General features: G+C 46.9%; 1 protein-coding gene across 2 annotated transcripts; it reads right to left on the reverse strand.

Moving 5' to 3' along the window:
* Positions 1-2,109: 2,109 nt before the first annotated feature.
* MEAK7 (MTOR associated protein, eak-7 homolog) lies at positions 2,110-16,792 on the reverse strand. Of its 2 annotated transcripts, none has more exons than XM_083513732.1 (8): positions 16,362-16,792; positions 13,641-13,834; positions 11,795-12,025; positions 11,290-11,434; positions 10,537-10,977; positions 8,472-8,590; positions 6,877-7,056; positions 2,110-5,727 (listed from the first exon to the last, which is right to left on the reverse strand). In XM_083513732.1, the coding sequence occupies exons 2-8, from the start codon at positions 13,809-13,811 to the stop codon at positions 5,602-5,604; spliced, it is 1,413 nt and encodes a 470-aa protein (XP_083369858.1). In that variant the 5' UTR covers positions 13,812-13,834; positions 16,362-16,792; the 3' UTR covers positions 2,110-5,601. The 2 variants fall into 2 exon arrangements, with proteins under 2 accessions (XP_083369858.1, XP_083369859.1); XM_083513733.1 differs by having other exon boundaries at positions 16,209-16,605.
* Positions 16,793-17,277: the final 485 nt, after the last annotated feature.

Consider the following 17,277-nt stretch of genomic DNA (forward strand, 5'->3'; position numbering starts at 1 on the left):
ATTCCTTCCAGTAGCACCTTAAAGACCAACTAAGTTAGTTCTTGGTATGAGCTTTCATGTGCATGCACACTTCTTCAGATACACACGAAAGCTCATACCAAGAACTAACTTAGTTGGTCTTTAAGGTGCTACTGGAAGGAATTTTTTTATTTTAAATAATATCAGGTAAATCTTGTTGAGATGGAAGGCTTCAGTCACACCAGGGTTCGTTTTTTTCTCCAATCTTGCTGCTAGGGAAGAAGGTTCCATATGAGACATCTATCCCAGGAATCAGTTTGGAAGATACCTTGGGAGATTATGTAGTGCAACGCTGCATTGACATGGCAGTTTATTCCATTTCCCTGACGATTCCCTAACTGTTAATTTCTGCATTATATCTGAGCTTTTGCATGATATAAAAGCCACTTCCAGGAAACTAATGGAACATAGCACATATTTAGCATTCATTTCCATGTTGTTTAATTCTTGGATGGGGGAGGGGACTGTTTACACCCCCAGAAATCTTGGAAGCGAAAACCCAGAAAATCTTGGAAGTGATTAAATTTGGGTTAGTATTCTAGCATGCAACTTTTTCCTGCTACCTTCATGGAAGGAATAATAGGGGAAGAGGAGCATGCATGTGCTAAAGGATACGGGACTTGCAATACTGTCCAGGGACATTCATTGTTCTACCACATCATGCTGACTAGTGTGAATTTTAGCATGCCATGCCATTATATCAGTCAAAAAGCCAGTTTCATAACACAACAGAGTGTGGGGTTAAGAGAACGTAAGAAAACTTTGGCAAAGGTGGCAGAATAATGATCTGGGGAATTGATGCAATATTACCCATATCTCAGTGCACCCCAAGTGTGGGGATTCTTTGGCCCACCAGATGTTGCTGAAATACACCACCTATCCTACCTGGCCATGCCTGTTGGGGCTGACAGGAGTTGTAGTTCAGCAACATCTGGAAAGCCAAAGGTTCTCCCCACCTGATGTCTAGTCACCCGCAAATGCAGCATCCCTGACAAGACACCCAGCCTCTGCTTAAACACCTCCATCAAAGGAAAGTCTGCTCCATCCCTAGGCACTCTATATTCCATGGCCAAACAGCCCTTAGCATTAAGACATTTGCAGTTCATGAAAACAACAGCACCACCCAAATGTCAACGCCAGCCACACAGGTTCATGTTACAGACATGCCAGCGAAGATGGACTGTTAGTACTGTTTCAGCTGTTGAGTTGAATGGCTATCCTGTGACAGAGGCCCCTCTCTCGTTCCAAGAGCCCAGGTGGTCACCGGCCCTAGACAGAAGAACTAAATAGCTGAAAAGCATCTGATGCTTTCAAAGGCACACCTGATTCCTCCCCACACAATCGCCTTTTGCTAGGGTAGATCATTGTGGGAGGCAACTGGCAGGTGGATATCTGTGAAGGGAAGAAGGATAAGACAGATAGGGATGGTCCCCAACACACACACACACACACACACACACACACACACACACACACCATGCTCAGCCTTTTCCTTCCACCCCAATTCCAAAATGCAGCAAGATGTTCCTGTGGCTCTTTCACAAAGGGGACCGATCCAACGCCCCACAACATTTCTTTTAGACAAAGAAATCCAGAAAAGCTTAAAAACAACAGAAACATCGCCCTACGTTAAGAACGGTCCCTGGAACTAGGCAACGGCTAAGAACAAGAAATTGGTGGGTGAGACCATTTCATTCCAAGGGTCCTGCCCATTCTTCTTGTAGGGCTATATGCCAGGGGTGGGTGGGGTCAGAGGCAAAAGTAGGTGGAGCAGTTTGCACAGTAGGCTAGCTGAGTCTGGCCTCTGGACATTCCAGTGACACAGGAGTCAGTGGTTTCTACAGACACACACACACCCCTCTGTAGCCACCATCCAGGCAAGCAAGAGGCATTATGGCAGCTCAAGGACATATTCCAGACAGGCAAAAGCACTCAAAGAGGGGGCATGGCAAAGGAAATGAGGGGTTTTGGTCCACAGAGGGTTCTGAGGGCCATACAGAAGTGGGAAGGGACACATTCAAAGATAACAAACCTCAGTCCCAGTGGCTGAAACAGACTCAAATAAAAACCTTAACTGAAGAAGCTGCAGAGTTATAGAAAAGAACTGGAACATTTTATTGGTTGCAATTAATTTGGTACATGCGACTGGACGTGCATTATTATAAAACCACTCAAAAGGTGTTAAAAGGAAAACAAAAGGGAAAGAAATAGCACCATGAATAGGAACAAACTCTCCTGTGCTGGTCTCTGGCCTGGATAGTTTCTCTTCTTCCAGCATGGAACATCTCCCTTTGCTTGAAGCTGTATTCCAAGTGTTAGCATGTGTAGGAAATGCAGCTGGGCAACACATCTATCTACTGCCTGATCTACGCCACAATTTTGCCCTCCGTGAATATATACCCACCATTATATTTTAAAAAGAGGAAAGACAAAAGGATGAGCTCAAAGCAAGCTCACAGCCATCACCCAGGAGAAAAAATGCCAGCTAAAGAAGTTGGAAAAATCTACAATTCTTCCAGTTGGCTGGAACAAGATCAAAAGGAAAAACCAGGGCCGCACCCACCTTTGTCCATGGCTTTCTATGCCTGACGGAGTTGCAAAGGGTTATAAAACATCTGCTATGGCCCAGTTCCCTCGTACTGAGCAGTGCTTTGCTTGAATCGCCTCCATCCAGCTTCCTGGTCCACAGGGACAAGGATGTAACTACCTTCGCTGTCAGTCTATGCCTCTGAATACCAGCTGCTGGGAATTGCAAGCGGACAGAGAATCTTGCAATCCTGCCCTGCTTGAGGGTTTGCTACAGGCAGCTGCTTGGGAAAACGGGATGCTCAACTAGATAAGCCCTTGGCTGGATTCAGCAGGCTTTTTATGTTCCCACCCCAGGAAATGCGATCAGCTTGGTGACCTCCTTCAGCACGCTTGCTTCCCTTACCCCAGGGGTGGCTAACCTGTGGCCTCCCAGTTGGCATTGGTGATTCCCCCTGATGGCTGGACCATCCTGGCTGGTGCTAATGGGAGCTCAACATCTGGAAGGCCACAGGTTAGTCTCTGCTGCCTTACACTGATCAATATCTGCTAGAAAAACCTTAAATATTAAGCTGTCGTGTGCAGAGTCAGACAAATTGGTCCATCTAGCCTGGCACTGCCAGCTGTGACTGAGCAAGGTCTTTAAAGGTCTCTCTTGAGGAGAGGTGTTTTCTATCAGCACCTACATGATCCTGCTAGCTGGAGCTGCCTAGTATCACACTTCAGCCTTTCTGCCTACAAAACACATATTCTACCCCTCAGCTAAAGTCCATCTCTCCCAAAGGAGGGGATCAAGTGAAAATCATCCTCTGGCAGGCCTCTCTCTTGATCTTCCTCCTCTCTACTTTTGAGGGGAGGCTGGTTCCAGCAGCAGAAGAAGCACCTGGGCCACATAAACACCATACATTTTTTAATCCTGCAATACCACCTTAAACAAAGAGTTGTTCAGGAGACACACACCCTATTCCCCTCACAGGCCTACAATTCGCAGAATTCCCTGTGAAGAGAGACTGATTGTTATCGACTCTGAGAATTGCAGCTCTGGGACAGGAAGGCGGAATGGAGCTTGACTCAGTGTAAGGCAGTTGCCCCTATGAAAAAGAGACTAGGATATAGCTAGCTAGCTACCATAGGTTGGATACACAGGGAGGCACAGCATCCGTCTACACAGATAAGCCATCAATCAGGACAGAAGTAGCTCTTTCAGATTAACATGCAGATTTTCCATTTCAAGCTTCTCTTGCCTTGTCTCATAAACACTATTCTACAGAAAGACTGTGAACATGATTTAATTTCTGATCTGCGGCCTGTCCCTAAGCATTTTTAGGTAGAAGCCCCACTGAATTCAATCAGACAAGACTCCCAAGTAAGGGTGTAGCAAGATTTGAGGCTATATGGCTATAAGGCAACATGGAAGGATTTGCTATCAATGTATAGCTGCCAAACAAGAAACACCCCTATGTATCTTGTAGATTTATTGCAACAAAGCTGGTGGAACAAAATAGTTCCTTCTAAGGTTACAGACCTTAAACATGATGTCACCAAGTCAGAATAGTATACATAAAAGATGCACTCAGAAGCTGGATCTGTTCACTCAGAAGACCAAAACAGATCCAGCTATTGTGGAAATTACGCCTTTGCAACTTGATCAAATACATCAACAAGCCAAAAGACACTTCAATTTCCAACATACTGTTTACCTCTATAGACCACTTTTATTTTATTGTTATTCCCCACCTTTCAGTAATCTGCAAGGCTCAAGTGGAACTATAGTGGAAGCTAATACTTGTTTTTCACACTTGCAAAGGGAATGTCAGTTTTAGATTCCTTGCTTCGCATACTTAATTTTCTACTCAAAAGTTCACTACCTTAAGACTTAAAAAAAAGGGGGTGGGGCTAAGGACACTGTTATGAAAAGATGTCCTGAGTAGCTCTAAAATTTGCAGCTTATGTTTCAAATGCTATCATCTTATTTGCTGTGTGGTTTGTGTTGCATAGAGGTGCAGATTTGCAAAGCGGACAGTCACATGAAAATCCAAGGTAGAGCCCCGTCTTCACACCCCTTTATAATTCCCTAGACTCAATTCCTGAAGTAGGCCTTAAATTGAGGACTTGAGATCATTTCTCGACAAAACCTAGCAAAGAAAACTGGGTCTTTGGGTTTCAGACATTGCTAAGTTTGGCTGCAACCAACGTTTCATCCTTCAGAGTGGCGCCCCGACTGACAGGCTGCATCCACTGCTTCACTGCATGATTTAGCATTGATTCGTGCTGATCCGGTTATCCTGCAACTTGCCGCCAGCAGCTGAAGGATCAGCCCAATCTCATGCATCTTAAAGGGTCTGGTGCAGTGATGCCATACGCACCCAGAAATTCACCAGGGAGGCGGTCTTTTGCTTGCGCTCCCAACACTGGCCTGTGCCTGTGCCTGCACCACCCTGGAAATCTGACTTGGTTCTCCGTCCCATACACTTATGTGAACGGTGTCTGGGACAGCAGTCTGAGATTCAAAGCAGCATTGATCAAGTGCTCAGTTCTCTGGCTACTGCCTTTACAACATTCAAAATGTGAGTTTCCTAAAGCAGGGTCTGTGAATGTTCAACACTGGGTTGAACCAACTGTCCCCAACAAAACTTGCTTCAACATGATTAGCAAAGGCCCTCTTGAGCAAACAAGCTGCAATTCGTTCAGGAAACTGTTTCCCAACAGGATTCTCGAAAACTCCCTTGAGCTGCTCACAGACGAAATGTGTGACTAAATAGTGGATGCTAACACTGATCCAAAGGAGGGGGAGGGGAATGGACCTGTCTTCATTTATATTCAGCAATACCCTTGATTATTAAGAACTACCTAAAGCATGCAATCACCCCATCTGCCCGCCACAGACAAACCATCCCGCTACGCAAAGGATTTTTCTCCTAACCAGACAACATGCAACTCTAGGAAAACACATTACACTTGAGCGGTTTGTGTTATCGAGTTTTCACATGTGGTGTTGGAGAGAGATCAGAGACTGCTCTGCACAAAGCATCAGGCAAGAGCTTCCAGGCCTTGTTCTCAGTTGTCGCCCCCGTCGCCATCGGCCGGATCCCGCAACCCATCGCTCTTCCGGACCTTCCCAATCATCTCCAGCAAAGCCTGGGCCTCGGGGTCTGCGTCCAGGATGCTCTTCTGCCCCGTGCCCTAAATCGAAACCCAGAAGGCAGGTTGGAACACCAAACAAAATAAGAATTCAAGGTCACGGTCAACCCATCCTGGGGCCCTTTCATTTTCACGTCACGTCTGCGTTAGAAGGAAGTTGTTATTGCTTCCCTGTGCAGCTCTCCTCCCCCCCCCCCCCCAGCCATCCCTCTGCAAACAGCAGGACAGGTTCTGCGGCCCCCGCCCGCTTGCCAGCCTACTTTGTTGGTCCAGTCAAACAGGTTGGGTAAGGTCACGGAGCTTCCTGAAATGACTGCAGAAGGGGACCCATGTCAGAGCGTGATCTCTGATCGCTAAGAGGAGCCCTTGGGGCACCGCTGGGGGAAGGAAGGAAAGGAACAAAAAAAACCAGCACATGCACCCACACCCACATGGTATTGTTGCCAAGAAACTTAGCAGCTTTTCTGTGCCAGGAAAGCAGTATGAAAATGCCATTTTCCTCTCCAAAACTTTTACCGGACGATTAACTCTAGTCTTGCTTTGGAAGTGGGTGTACCTGTCTCTGCAATGGCTCTTGCTGCTGTTTTGATTGTTGTTTGGCAATTAGACTTGTCACTGGTGTTAGCACTGAACATAAGAGTTTTCTTTTGCTTTTAGCCTTTTCATACATGCACGGTGGTATCATAGAAAAGTGCTGGCATCCAGAAGCCACACACCCCTTTAAGGGGAAACACATCTTGTGGCCCACCAGCCCAAAAGAAATAGTACAACCATGCACAGCAGCCCACCGTGGCCTCAATAAATCAGCTTTTATTATCCAAGAGGACATGACACAAACAAGAAGACATGACACATCACAATACTGATCACCCGTCTGCAGACTGAGTGACTCAAAGAAGTTGGGGAACTGCAGACATCACAGCTGCCTGTCCACTCAACCTCCTTTCCTCAAACAGGAGACTAGCACTGTTGGGTGCCATTTACAGAGCACAATGCCATGCCTGGACTGTGGGTGCTTCCTGAAGGTTCCCACCCTCCAGTGCAACATCCCTTAGTGTTGACAGGGATGGAAGTTTGCAAGCTGTTTTGACTCAGAGAGTTCATGCATGAGTTTCAGGGGGCCACTGACCCACTGTCCAGCTACCTCAAGGTTACTGTTTAGCTAGAGAGACAGTCACAGCGGTCACTTACAGTGGCACTTTCTGGGAGGTCTCCCACTGCCCAAACCTCCATGGCGTCCAACGTGAAGTTCTCCTTGGCCGACAGCTGAGGGCTGTTGTACGTGGTGCATCTGGGCTTGGCTTTGCTGTGGCCCCTCCCATAGTTGCTGTCGATCCACAGGCCGAAGTATTCATGTTGTCCACCCATGCCCTAGGAAAGAATAACAAAGGGGTTTAGCCGACGCACTGCAGCATGCAGAGTCTGCCCCTTAACTGAATGACCCTATCAGCGTTGGGTGGGGCTGGAAGGACATGCTATGGCAATCCACCCAGAGGCAGGCATGCTGGCCCCAACATCACCCGACCCATCTAAAATAGGCCTTGCTGGGTGCTACTCAGCTCACACATGCTGCTTCTTGCAGTGCTCAATCAGCAGATGCCTCAGATAATCCCACAAGCAGGGCAGGAAGGCAACAGCACATCCATGCCACTAGTCCTCAAGAATTGGTGGCACATTACCTCTGAACAGGGAGGTCCTGGATAGCAACCATGACTAGTTGCCTTTACAGGCCTCGCTTCCTCCATGAATTTATCTAACCCCCTTCCAAAATGATCTAAGCTAACAGCCATCATCACACCTGCGAAACAGTACCTTTCTTTATTGTTCAAAGCCATAGGCTATTTGATACAGAAACAGCAAGACAGAATAAAAGTACAAATCAGTTTCCCTTACATCAAGCACCACACCGTTTTTAAGTCAAACTACACACTGAAGGGGAATACCTAAGAAGGTGTATCTGAAGAAGTGTGCATGCACATGAAAGCTCATACCAAGAACTAACTTAGTTGGTCTTTAAGGTGCTACTGGAAGGAATTTTTTTTTTTTTTGACTATGGCAGACCAACACGGCTACCTATCTGTAACTGGAACTATGGAAGGCACCACATTGAGCCGCATGAAATGGAAGTCCATCAACGGTGTATCTGAAGAAGTGTGCATGCACACGAAAGCTCATACCAAGAACTAACTTAGTTGGTCTTTAAGGTGCTACTGGAAGGAATTTTTTTATTTTGACCTAAGAAGAAAATACTGACAAAGAAGAAGCAATAAAGAACACGTCTTCCTATTCAATAGGATTTGGGGAGAAAACTCCCAACAGGCTCTCCTCTGCTGAACTTTTATTTTTTACAATAACCTTTTTTGTATTTCTATCCTTTCAACGTATGCATCCCTTACTTCTTCTTTTTTAATGGTTGCCTACATTTCATCATTTTTTATATTAAGAATTTGTAATTCTGGAATCATCTAGCTTCCCTTGTTCTCTGTATTTTGCCTTGTAAAAAAATAAAATAAAAGCTCAACTAAATAAATATAGGCTTTCGGTCAGATGCTCAGCAAAGGCCATCTGGCCAACCACGCACATGCACACACACACACACACACACACACAAAATCTGGACAAGCAGATCAAGCACACAATCTGCCCAACCCACAATCTTCAAGTGGTGTGATCCAGCAAAAACTGACCCTCACAGTCGCACTGCAGAAGAGGACTAGATTCCCCAGGGTGACTGAAAGTGCCGTTTTACAAGAGAAGGCTTTATCCTGCAACCGTTTTGTACTTACAAGGCCATTCGGCATTGTCTGCTGCCCATGATTCAGGTACATATAGTGGTCGTTGTAGCCGGTGTAAGTGAAGACCTCAAGCGAGGGGGAAACAGAGAACAGAAAGCATCCGTTGTTGCCTGTAAAATGACAGTGGAAGGAAGAAGGAGCACAGACCAAATAGCAAGGAACAGAAAGGAAGGCAATCTAGGGACACAGAACAGAGGAACCTGCCTTACACCGAGTCAGACACTTGGTCCATCTAGCTCAGTATCATTGACACTGGCTGGCAGCAGCGGCTCTCTAGAGTTTCAGACAGACAATACTCCCAGTCCTGCCTGGAGATGCCAGGGATTGAACCCGAGATCTTTTATTTACGGTAAATGCACAAAGAAATTTTGAAACGCCAGCACTTGTTGCCAGTTGTCTTCCTGGCCCAAATTATGGTGCTTAAACTGACACGTAAAGCCCTGATTGGCCTGGAACCAAAGTTTTTGAAGCAGACAATGGTCTCCTACTGGCCCCTGCATTAGATATGGCCCCTCGTAACCCCACAGCTTCTACTGCTAATTTTCGCCTGTCGCCTGCAGGGCAGCCAGTATTAAAGAACCCTCTTTACACCCTGCATGGAGGTCTGGTGAGGCAGAGGCAGGAGAGATGCACTGGAACAAAGGAGCCTGCCTTATGTCAAGTCAGACTATCAATACATCTAGCACAGGATCCTCTGCACTGAGTGGCAGTGGCTCTCAGGGCCGTCTTACCCATAGGTGCTAGGGGTGCGGGGCACCCGGTTCTCAGGGGCGCAGGCCAAGAGTCCGGGGCCCAAGAGTTGAGTCCAGAGAAGAGCCTGTGCATTGGTCAGAGCACCACGGCGGGCTCTTCTGCTGCGGGCAGCTCTGCGCCGTGAGTTTGGGGGTGACTGAGCCAGCGAGAGGCTGAGGTGGACAGCCAGCTCCGTCCTCCTGCGCGCCTAGGACTGGGCAACCTGGGGGGGCGGCGCCAGGCGCACCTTTGCACCCCGACGTCGCATATGCTTAAGACAGTCCTGCCTGGAGATGTCAGGAAATGAACCCTTGACCTTCTGCATGCAAAGCTACAGCTCTTTCCCGGAAGAACACATTTACTCTACGTCCTAGGCGTTTTGATCTGTCCTGAGAATACTCTCCACCTTAAAAAGAGTTACAATAGTTCTAATCTCAGCAGAATCAAAAGCAACGGCAGGGTCGCCATCTAGTGGGAAAACAGCAGCAAGTCATTTTGACAGCATGCACATTTAAAATAAATAAATAAATCTGCGAAGTCTGCAATTCTGTGCACATCTGCCTGGGTCTCCAACTCACTAAAACCAATAGGGACTTAAACTGGGAGAGTCAGTGGGAAGACCCCAGGCAAAATGTGGTGTTGGGTGCAAAATTTCATCTTCCCCAGAAGTTCATGTTTGCCTTGTCAGTGAAGACAGGCTTGAAAGAGAGAAAGGGGAGAGGCGCATCAGGCACAGGGAGAACACGTGGCCCTCCAGGTCCCTCTCTCCGGCCTTTGGGACTCTCAACAGGCCACACCCACTCTCCATGGGCCATGTCCTTCACAGGCCCTGCTAAGCAAAAACATGTGCTTGAACTCTAACAAAGCTTCTTGCTTGCCTCTATGAAGGACAGAGAGGGTTGTGGAAGAACTATCCTACTGTCAAAAAGTAAAATTTGCATGCATTGTTCCACTTTTGCCCCTGGAACACGGCCCCTGATAGGCAACCTCAGCAGGGAAGGCAGCCTTCTGGCAGGAACCAGCACCAACCCTCCTGCCCAGCGAAGGGAAAGCCAGCTAAAATCTCTGAAGAATAGTGGGAGAATGAGATTTCCAGGAGCCATGGAAATATGGTAAATTGCACACTTTGCCCAATTTATACAAATGATCCTGCTTTTGTTGGCAAAGAATTTGGGTTGTCTAGATACAGAATTTTCTAGACAATACTTTTTAAACAGGATGTACACAGAGCCTTGCCCCATAGCACCTGCCAGAGGAGAAGGGTTGAGATTTTGTGAAATGTGAACTATAGGTTAAAAGACGTTGGGTCTACAGGCACTCTTACCTTGAAACTGTGGTTTAACCACCCAGGAACACGATGAAAAACCACCAAAGACGTAGCCATCCGTGTCCTTCAGAACCAGCACGCAGGGCCCCTGGTTGACAATGTGCCCGCACAGCTGCGTAAAGCTCTCACCATGAACCTGGGAGGCAAAGAGGAGCCTCCATTTGTGCTGGAGCTCGGAAGGCAGGTGAGAGTTGATGTAGGTGACGGACGGGATGTTGAGGAGGCTGACGAAGCGGCTGCCTCTGACCCCTTGGCACTCCGGAAGCAAAGGGAAGGTCTCTTGCTCTTGGTCCGGGAGGGAGTGCAGGATGGGCAGTCCCTGCTGGACGGCCACAGTGAGGAAAGCGGAGACCTGTGGAACCCGGAAGACCCAATCCTCAATGCTGCTTTCGTCACAGACAGCATCCAGCGCCTGACCACCCTCAAGCCTCTTCCCATCTGCAGCAAGAAACAAAAGTTAGAGGTAAGTAGCACCAGGAAACCTGGTCGGGTCCAAAGGAGCCACTGCCAAACCTGACCACTGGATCCAAGGGCTTTTAAATGGATTAGGAGTAATGGACAGAGGAGGAAAGGTCTATTGGTAGCTATGTTGTATTCCAGAGGCAGGAAACCTCATGCCCAAGAGCCAAATGCAGCTCTCTGCGCCTCTCTGTCTCCCAAGCCACAAACCCTATGGAGCTCACAATGGCCACCAACCATCGCCAGGGCCTACGGCTAAACCAAAGCGAAAATGGACATTCTGCCACTCACCTGCCGATTTCAACTCCGACACTAACTGAGACGCCAAAGCTTTTATTCCTGTGGTTGAATTCTGCACATTCTTCAAGTTCCAGCCCTTCAGCATCTTCCTGTAGCTCAGGACGTGAACCACAGAGCCAACCAGATCCTCTGCAAACTTCAAGAGTTTAATTTTGTTTTCCTACGTGGAGTGTTTAAATGGCAGATGTACACACACAAAAGGAACAGAACTCCTAACGAGGGCAGAAATTAATACTTAGAAAAGGATACTAACAGGGACTAGTACGATACGAATAACTACAGCTTCTGTATCTGGCACTGGAGAAAGACAGCAGTGGCTGAGCATCTGCCTTCCTTTCCTTTTGCTAAATTTGTGGACAATTCCTGGCTTCTAGGTATTGATTCCTGGCTTCCCAGTCTTGGTTCCCACATCCATCACCTTGCCCCATTTCTGCTCCAGTCCCTCTTCCTCTCTCTTACAGGCAAATGGAACACACTGGGTTTTTTCTCTTCTTACCTCAATGATCTGACTTCCCTTCAGGGTGCTGTCCGTGTTCGATATCATTTTCATGACGATGCCTTTCTTTTCCTCGGCGTTGCCTTTGAAGACTGCCGACATGAAAATGACAAACTGCTCCTTCCCCACCTGCCCGTTGGACCCAGGAGACTTCTCAGACAGAGAGATGCTCTTCATCCCATTGTACAGCCGGACGACCATTGATTCAGGGAGGGCCTCCTTGACGTGGGCCTAGAGATAGACGGAAACGCAACAGGGAAGTTCAGCCATCCAGAAGGAACAAGCAGTCTCCAAAGTGGCAGGAGCTCACTCTGCACCAAATGCAATGCATCCTGATGCCAAGGAAGGGCCATCTCTCCTCTGGCTCCCTTCGCTGTATGTCTCTTTGTTTGGGCCAGCAGGCAAAAGGAACAAGCCAGCCGCTTATTACACATTCAGCATGCCAGGGATACTTTCACATTTTGGATTTCTACCTCTGGAAATCAGCTCTTAACCGGCTTGGGAACAGGCTTCCCACCCAGCATTCTGAGCCAGACTGAGTCACAGTTTGATCTGGTATAAAACTGTTTCCCAGGCTCCTTTCTGGATAGCTCAGTTGGTTAGAGCATGGTGCTGATAACACCAAAGTCGCAGGTTCGATCCCCGTAGCTGCATATTCCTGAATAGATGATCCTCCAGGTCCCTTCCAACTCTACAATTCTATGATTCTCAGGCTGCAGCGGCTACACTTTTTAATTATTTGCATGTTAAATTTCTATCCCACTCTCTTCCCAAAGGACAGCAAGCCACAAAGCAACATATACTGCAGGCATGCTGGATTAACAGTCAATGCAAAATAATTCCCAGGATTTGCAGGACAGGGAAGAAGCTGCAGTGGCTCAACTTGAAGAAAGCCAGATGCCTATTTGGTTGTTTTTTTTTATTGCATTTATATCCCACCTTCAAGGTGCTGAACATGGTTCTCGCCCTCCTCATTTAATCCCCACAGCAACCCTGTGAGGTAGGTTAGGCTGAGAGGCTGTGACTGGCCCAAGGTCACCCAGTGAGCTCCATGGCCGAGTGGGGATTTGAACCCTGGTCTCCCAGGTCCTAGACTGACACTCTAACAACTACGCCACCACTCCAGCTACATTATTCTCCCTCTCCCTAACTCCCCCCCCCACACACACCTGTCACTTTTCTATTTCTTATTTCTTTAAAAGTAATCAGTACAGTATCACTCATGCAACCCACTCCAATGTGCTGCAGCTCATTACTGGGAGACCAATGCATTATATCAGGGGTGGGAAGCCACCAACTACTGGGCATGCTAGCTGGGGCTGATGGGAGTCCAACATCATCTGAAAAGCAACAGGTTCTCCACCTCTGTGTAGGAGCATCCTCTGTAAAACAACATCACCACTACAAGCCCTGACTAATCTTAGGAATATAGGAATCTGCATTATACCAAGCACTTTTAACTCCATCTAGCTCAGTATTGCCTGCACTGACTGGCAGCAGCTCTCCAAAGTATCAGGAGGGGCAGGGGGGTGCTTTCCCAGCCCTACCTGGAGATGCCGGGGATTGAACCTGGGACCTTCTGAATGCAAAGCAGATGTTCTACCATAGACCTGCAGCCCTTCCACTGCAAAGTGTCCAGGAGACTGAGACAAAGCTCAAGGAATCAAATCTTGCCACTGCTGTGAATTCAGTAGCTGACTTTAAGCAATTCGTTTAAGGTCATCTGCACTATGCAAGGCTGCTGCAAATATTACAATAGGAACATGTCCACAAAGTGCTGCAAATACACACAAAAAAATCAGATAAGGCTAAGCATGCTAATTGTCAACCAAGTTTTGTTTCTTGCCTTGAGCATCGTCAGAGTCACACCCTTCTTGGCTGGTTTGCCCCCCTTTCCTCCGACAGCCTCCCCCAACCCGGATAAGGCAACGAAGACGCTATCAATGTCGGCTTGTTCATCAGGAAGGAACCTCGAGAGGTGCTTCTGGTAATGGCTGCTGCTTTCCACGTTCCCCATCTTTTCCAGCAGATGGTGGAATCCTACAAGGATGATGAAAGGGAAAAGGAAAGACACAAGCATGAAAACGGTGGCAGGGCTCAGAAGGTACCAGTCCCAAGCGGCGTTTCAGGAACAACCAGAAAAACCACCGAAACGGGGGCACTGCCAAGTTGCAGCAGTGGGGGGAGAAGCAGGCGGTTCAAAGTCATTTTGCAAAAGCACAAAGGCTTCAGGGTCCTGATCAAAATGGAAAAAACAATAAGGTTAAACAATCAATTTGGCTCATGAAGAATTAATAACGCCTGGCTGCAAACTGAAATCTATTATAAAGCGTCAAATGACCCAACAGCTCAGGGAAGCATGAGGGCTGAAAGCTGGATAGTAATTCTGCATGAAGTATGTGACCAACTTTGTGTGTGTGTGTGTGTGTGTGTGCACATGAGAGAGAGCGCAACAACTTAGAGCCTAAGAAGATCCCTTCAGGATCAGGCTAATGACCCCTCTAGTCCAGCATCCTGCTCTCACAGCAGCTAACGAAATGCCTGTGCGAAGCCCTCAAACAAGACCCAGACACAGGAGCCCTCTCCCCTCCTGTGGTTTCCAGCAACTGCTATTCAGAGCATTACTGCCTTTGACCATGGGGGAAGCATAGCTATAATGGCTAGTTGCCATTGATAGTCTTATTCTCCATGAATTTTGTCTAATCCTCTTTCAGATCCATCCAAGTTGGTAACCATCACTGCCTCCTGCTAACTTGAGAAAAGAACCTGCTTGCCTTCCAAAATGCCCCAAAGACAAATGTTACAGTAGAAGGCCTGGAAGACTGGAAGCCACAAGGTTGTAGACTGCCGACTATTGGCTTGCAATTCTATACTAAAAGACCACAAGTACCCACCCCAAAGAATATGCAGGAATCCACTGATATTGCATAAAACACTCCTTTGGAAGTGATGTAAAACCTGTAACTGCATGCTGCAAAAGGTGCGTAGAAAGTAGGAACTCCTCATGACATTCTGAGCATCATCATCATCATCATCATTGGTTTGCATAGAAAAGGCCCAGAAGCAGAATGTTCTTTGTCAATAATTTTGATACATTTTAAGAGAATTTTTAAGCAGTTAACAAAAGTATAAAACAATCAAGTGGGGTATACATTTTGTTAAATAAATAAGTTGACTGTGTCGATAAAGGGGCTGTTTTCATACCATCTTCATAAATCAGCCTTCGGAAATCATGCTTCAGCTGCAAGCTTTCAAGCGCTCTCTCTTCATTCCTTTGAGTAATCCCATTGGGACATAATGAAAGAAATATTCCCAGCAGCATCAAACACACACGCCCCAAGCTTCCACTCTCTTGAGGTCAGGAGCGTAAATGAAAGCCTTTTTTAAAACCAAGTGTGAAACATGAGTGCTTTTCATTAAACGAGCCGCAGTGACAGAAATACAAATTAACGATCAAAGCCCAACAAGTATGAATTATTCACAAAGCGCAGCTACCTAAACCTGTCAGAGAAACACACACACACACACATACATGCATTATCAGGAGCAACAGAAATACGTTTTGTCATCAAACAAGATGAACATTAATCTGTTCTTGTTTAGGGCAATCAAGCCAGCACTCCCATATGACATTCAGATCAGGACAATGAGACAGACGAGGAAGTGCTTCAGCTTAGAGCTGTAACCAGCTCTGTCCGATTCAGAATATATCCACTGAAATAAATAGCCCTAAGTTAGCCATGTCCAGTAATTTCAGTGGGTCTACTGTGAGTAGGACTGAGTTGTATACAACATCAGGTGGGGAGAAGCACACTACTGAATACCTAGTAGCCATCAATAGACTTCTCTTTGCTCATCTCTTATTTTCAACAAAATGCTGCAAATACAGAGGTGGGATCTGGGTTCAAATCTTGGTACGTGGATAAAAAATTAACCAAGTAAGGAAGGAGCAAGATCCAAGTGCAGGAAACAAAACACATCCCCCCCCCCTTTGACCTCATAAGCTGACTGTTGCAGCAACTGCTAAGTGTTGCAATTTACTGTTAACTTTAAGCACCACTTGGTGGAAAAGAAGGTTGCAAGCCATGATGCATCTTCACATTATTCATTCAGCCATTTAAACAATTTCTATACTTCTGAACTACAATCATCTGCAATGGGTGATTTATGAATTCATAATTAAAACCACTCAGTTACTTTTGAATTACAATGAATGAATTGTTAATGATTAACATTATTAATAATGAAATACCGGTAAATATGCTTCATTCCCAGCCTCTGTGATATACAGCTACACACAGAGATAATTATATATATATAACTCTTTACAGTATTTAAACAAAATATATACTATGTAACTACAATAGTCTCTAACATAATGTGTGCATGTATAATAGATAAAATACTTACATACCCTCAATTATACTCAGGTTCCCCAATTCATAATCAGTGACGTCCTCATTGATAGTCACACGTACCACGCCCCCTTATTAATATTAATATAGGCCACGCCCCCTCGTTACTATTCATATTTGAAACCCGCACCCCACCCCGCAAATATCCTCACTTGTCGGCGACGGTTCCTCAGGCGTGGACGCTCCCCGGACGGTCGATGTTCCTCAGCGGCGTCTCCTCATTCCCGCGGCAGCGCCAGCACCGCCGCCACTCTTGGCCTCTGGGGAGGCCTTCCCTTGAAGTACCGCCCCGCTGGCCGTTTGACTGACAGAACGCTCAGCCAATAGGGGACGCCGAGCTTTGCGCAGAGGCGGCTACTAAGGTCGGCATCATCGCCGCCGTCCGCGTTCTGTACTGCATCATCAAATCGACAGACTTGACATAGAAATAGAAAAAGGGAAGAGTGGGTGGAGCGTACTCGCGAGAGTGATGCTACATGGGCTCCTCGTCCTGCAATTCACATATCTATGGTGACCCTTCCCCCGCTATGCATTGTCCTGGGAGTTAAAACGGAAAAGGGTTCGACCCTAGGCCGGAAGTTCTGATAAAAAAACGGAAAGGGTGGACGGCTCTCTATATTAATCTCTCTATGTTGAGGTGAAGGCCGAGATGTGTTCTCTCTCGCGGGAACTTCCTTCTAGGTGTCCCGCCCTCTTTTGTCGTCGTAGCCAATGGGAGCGCTCGTGGAGTAGCGGGAGAACAAATGAAAGCGCTGGTGAATTACGGGTTCGATTCCCGGGTGCGCTTGGACAGTCATACTAGCACCAAAAAAGAAACTGGGTGGCATTTCTTGACGTTTTTACCTGGCTTCAACCTGACTAATGCATACATTGGCACTGCTAGCACAATGTGACATGTGAGGTTGGGCAAGAGTTACAGGCACCTATTGCATGCTGTCAATCATGCAGGAGTAATTAACTGGCACATTTCGAGCCCATGATTTCCCCCTCGCTGCTACAGTTCCCAGCGTCTTTAACAAACTGCAGTTCCCATAACTCTTTGGGGGGAGTCATGCCTGGCCTTTGGAT

This window comes from Podarcis liolepis, assembly GCF_965112155.1.
Source record: "Podarcis liolepis genome assembly, chromosome: 7".
In the NCBI taxonomy this organism is placed as follows: Eukaryota; Metazoa; Chordata; class Lepidosauria; order Squamata; family Lacertidae; genus Podarcis; species Podarcis liolepis.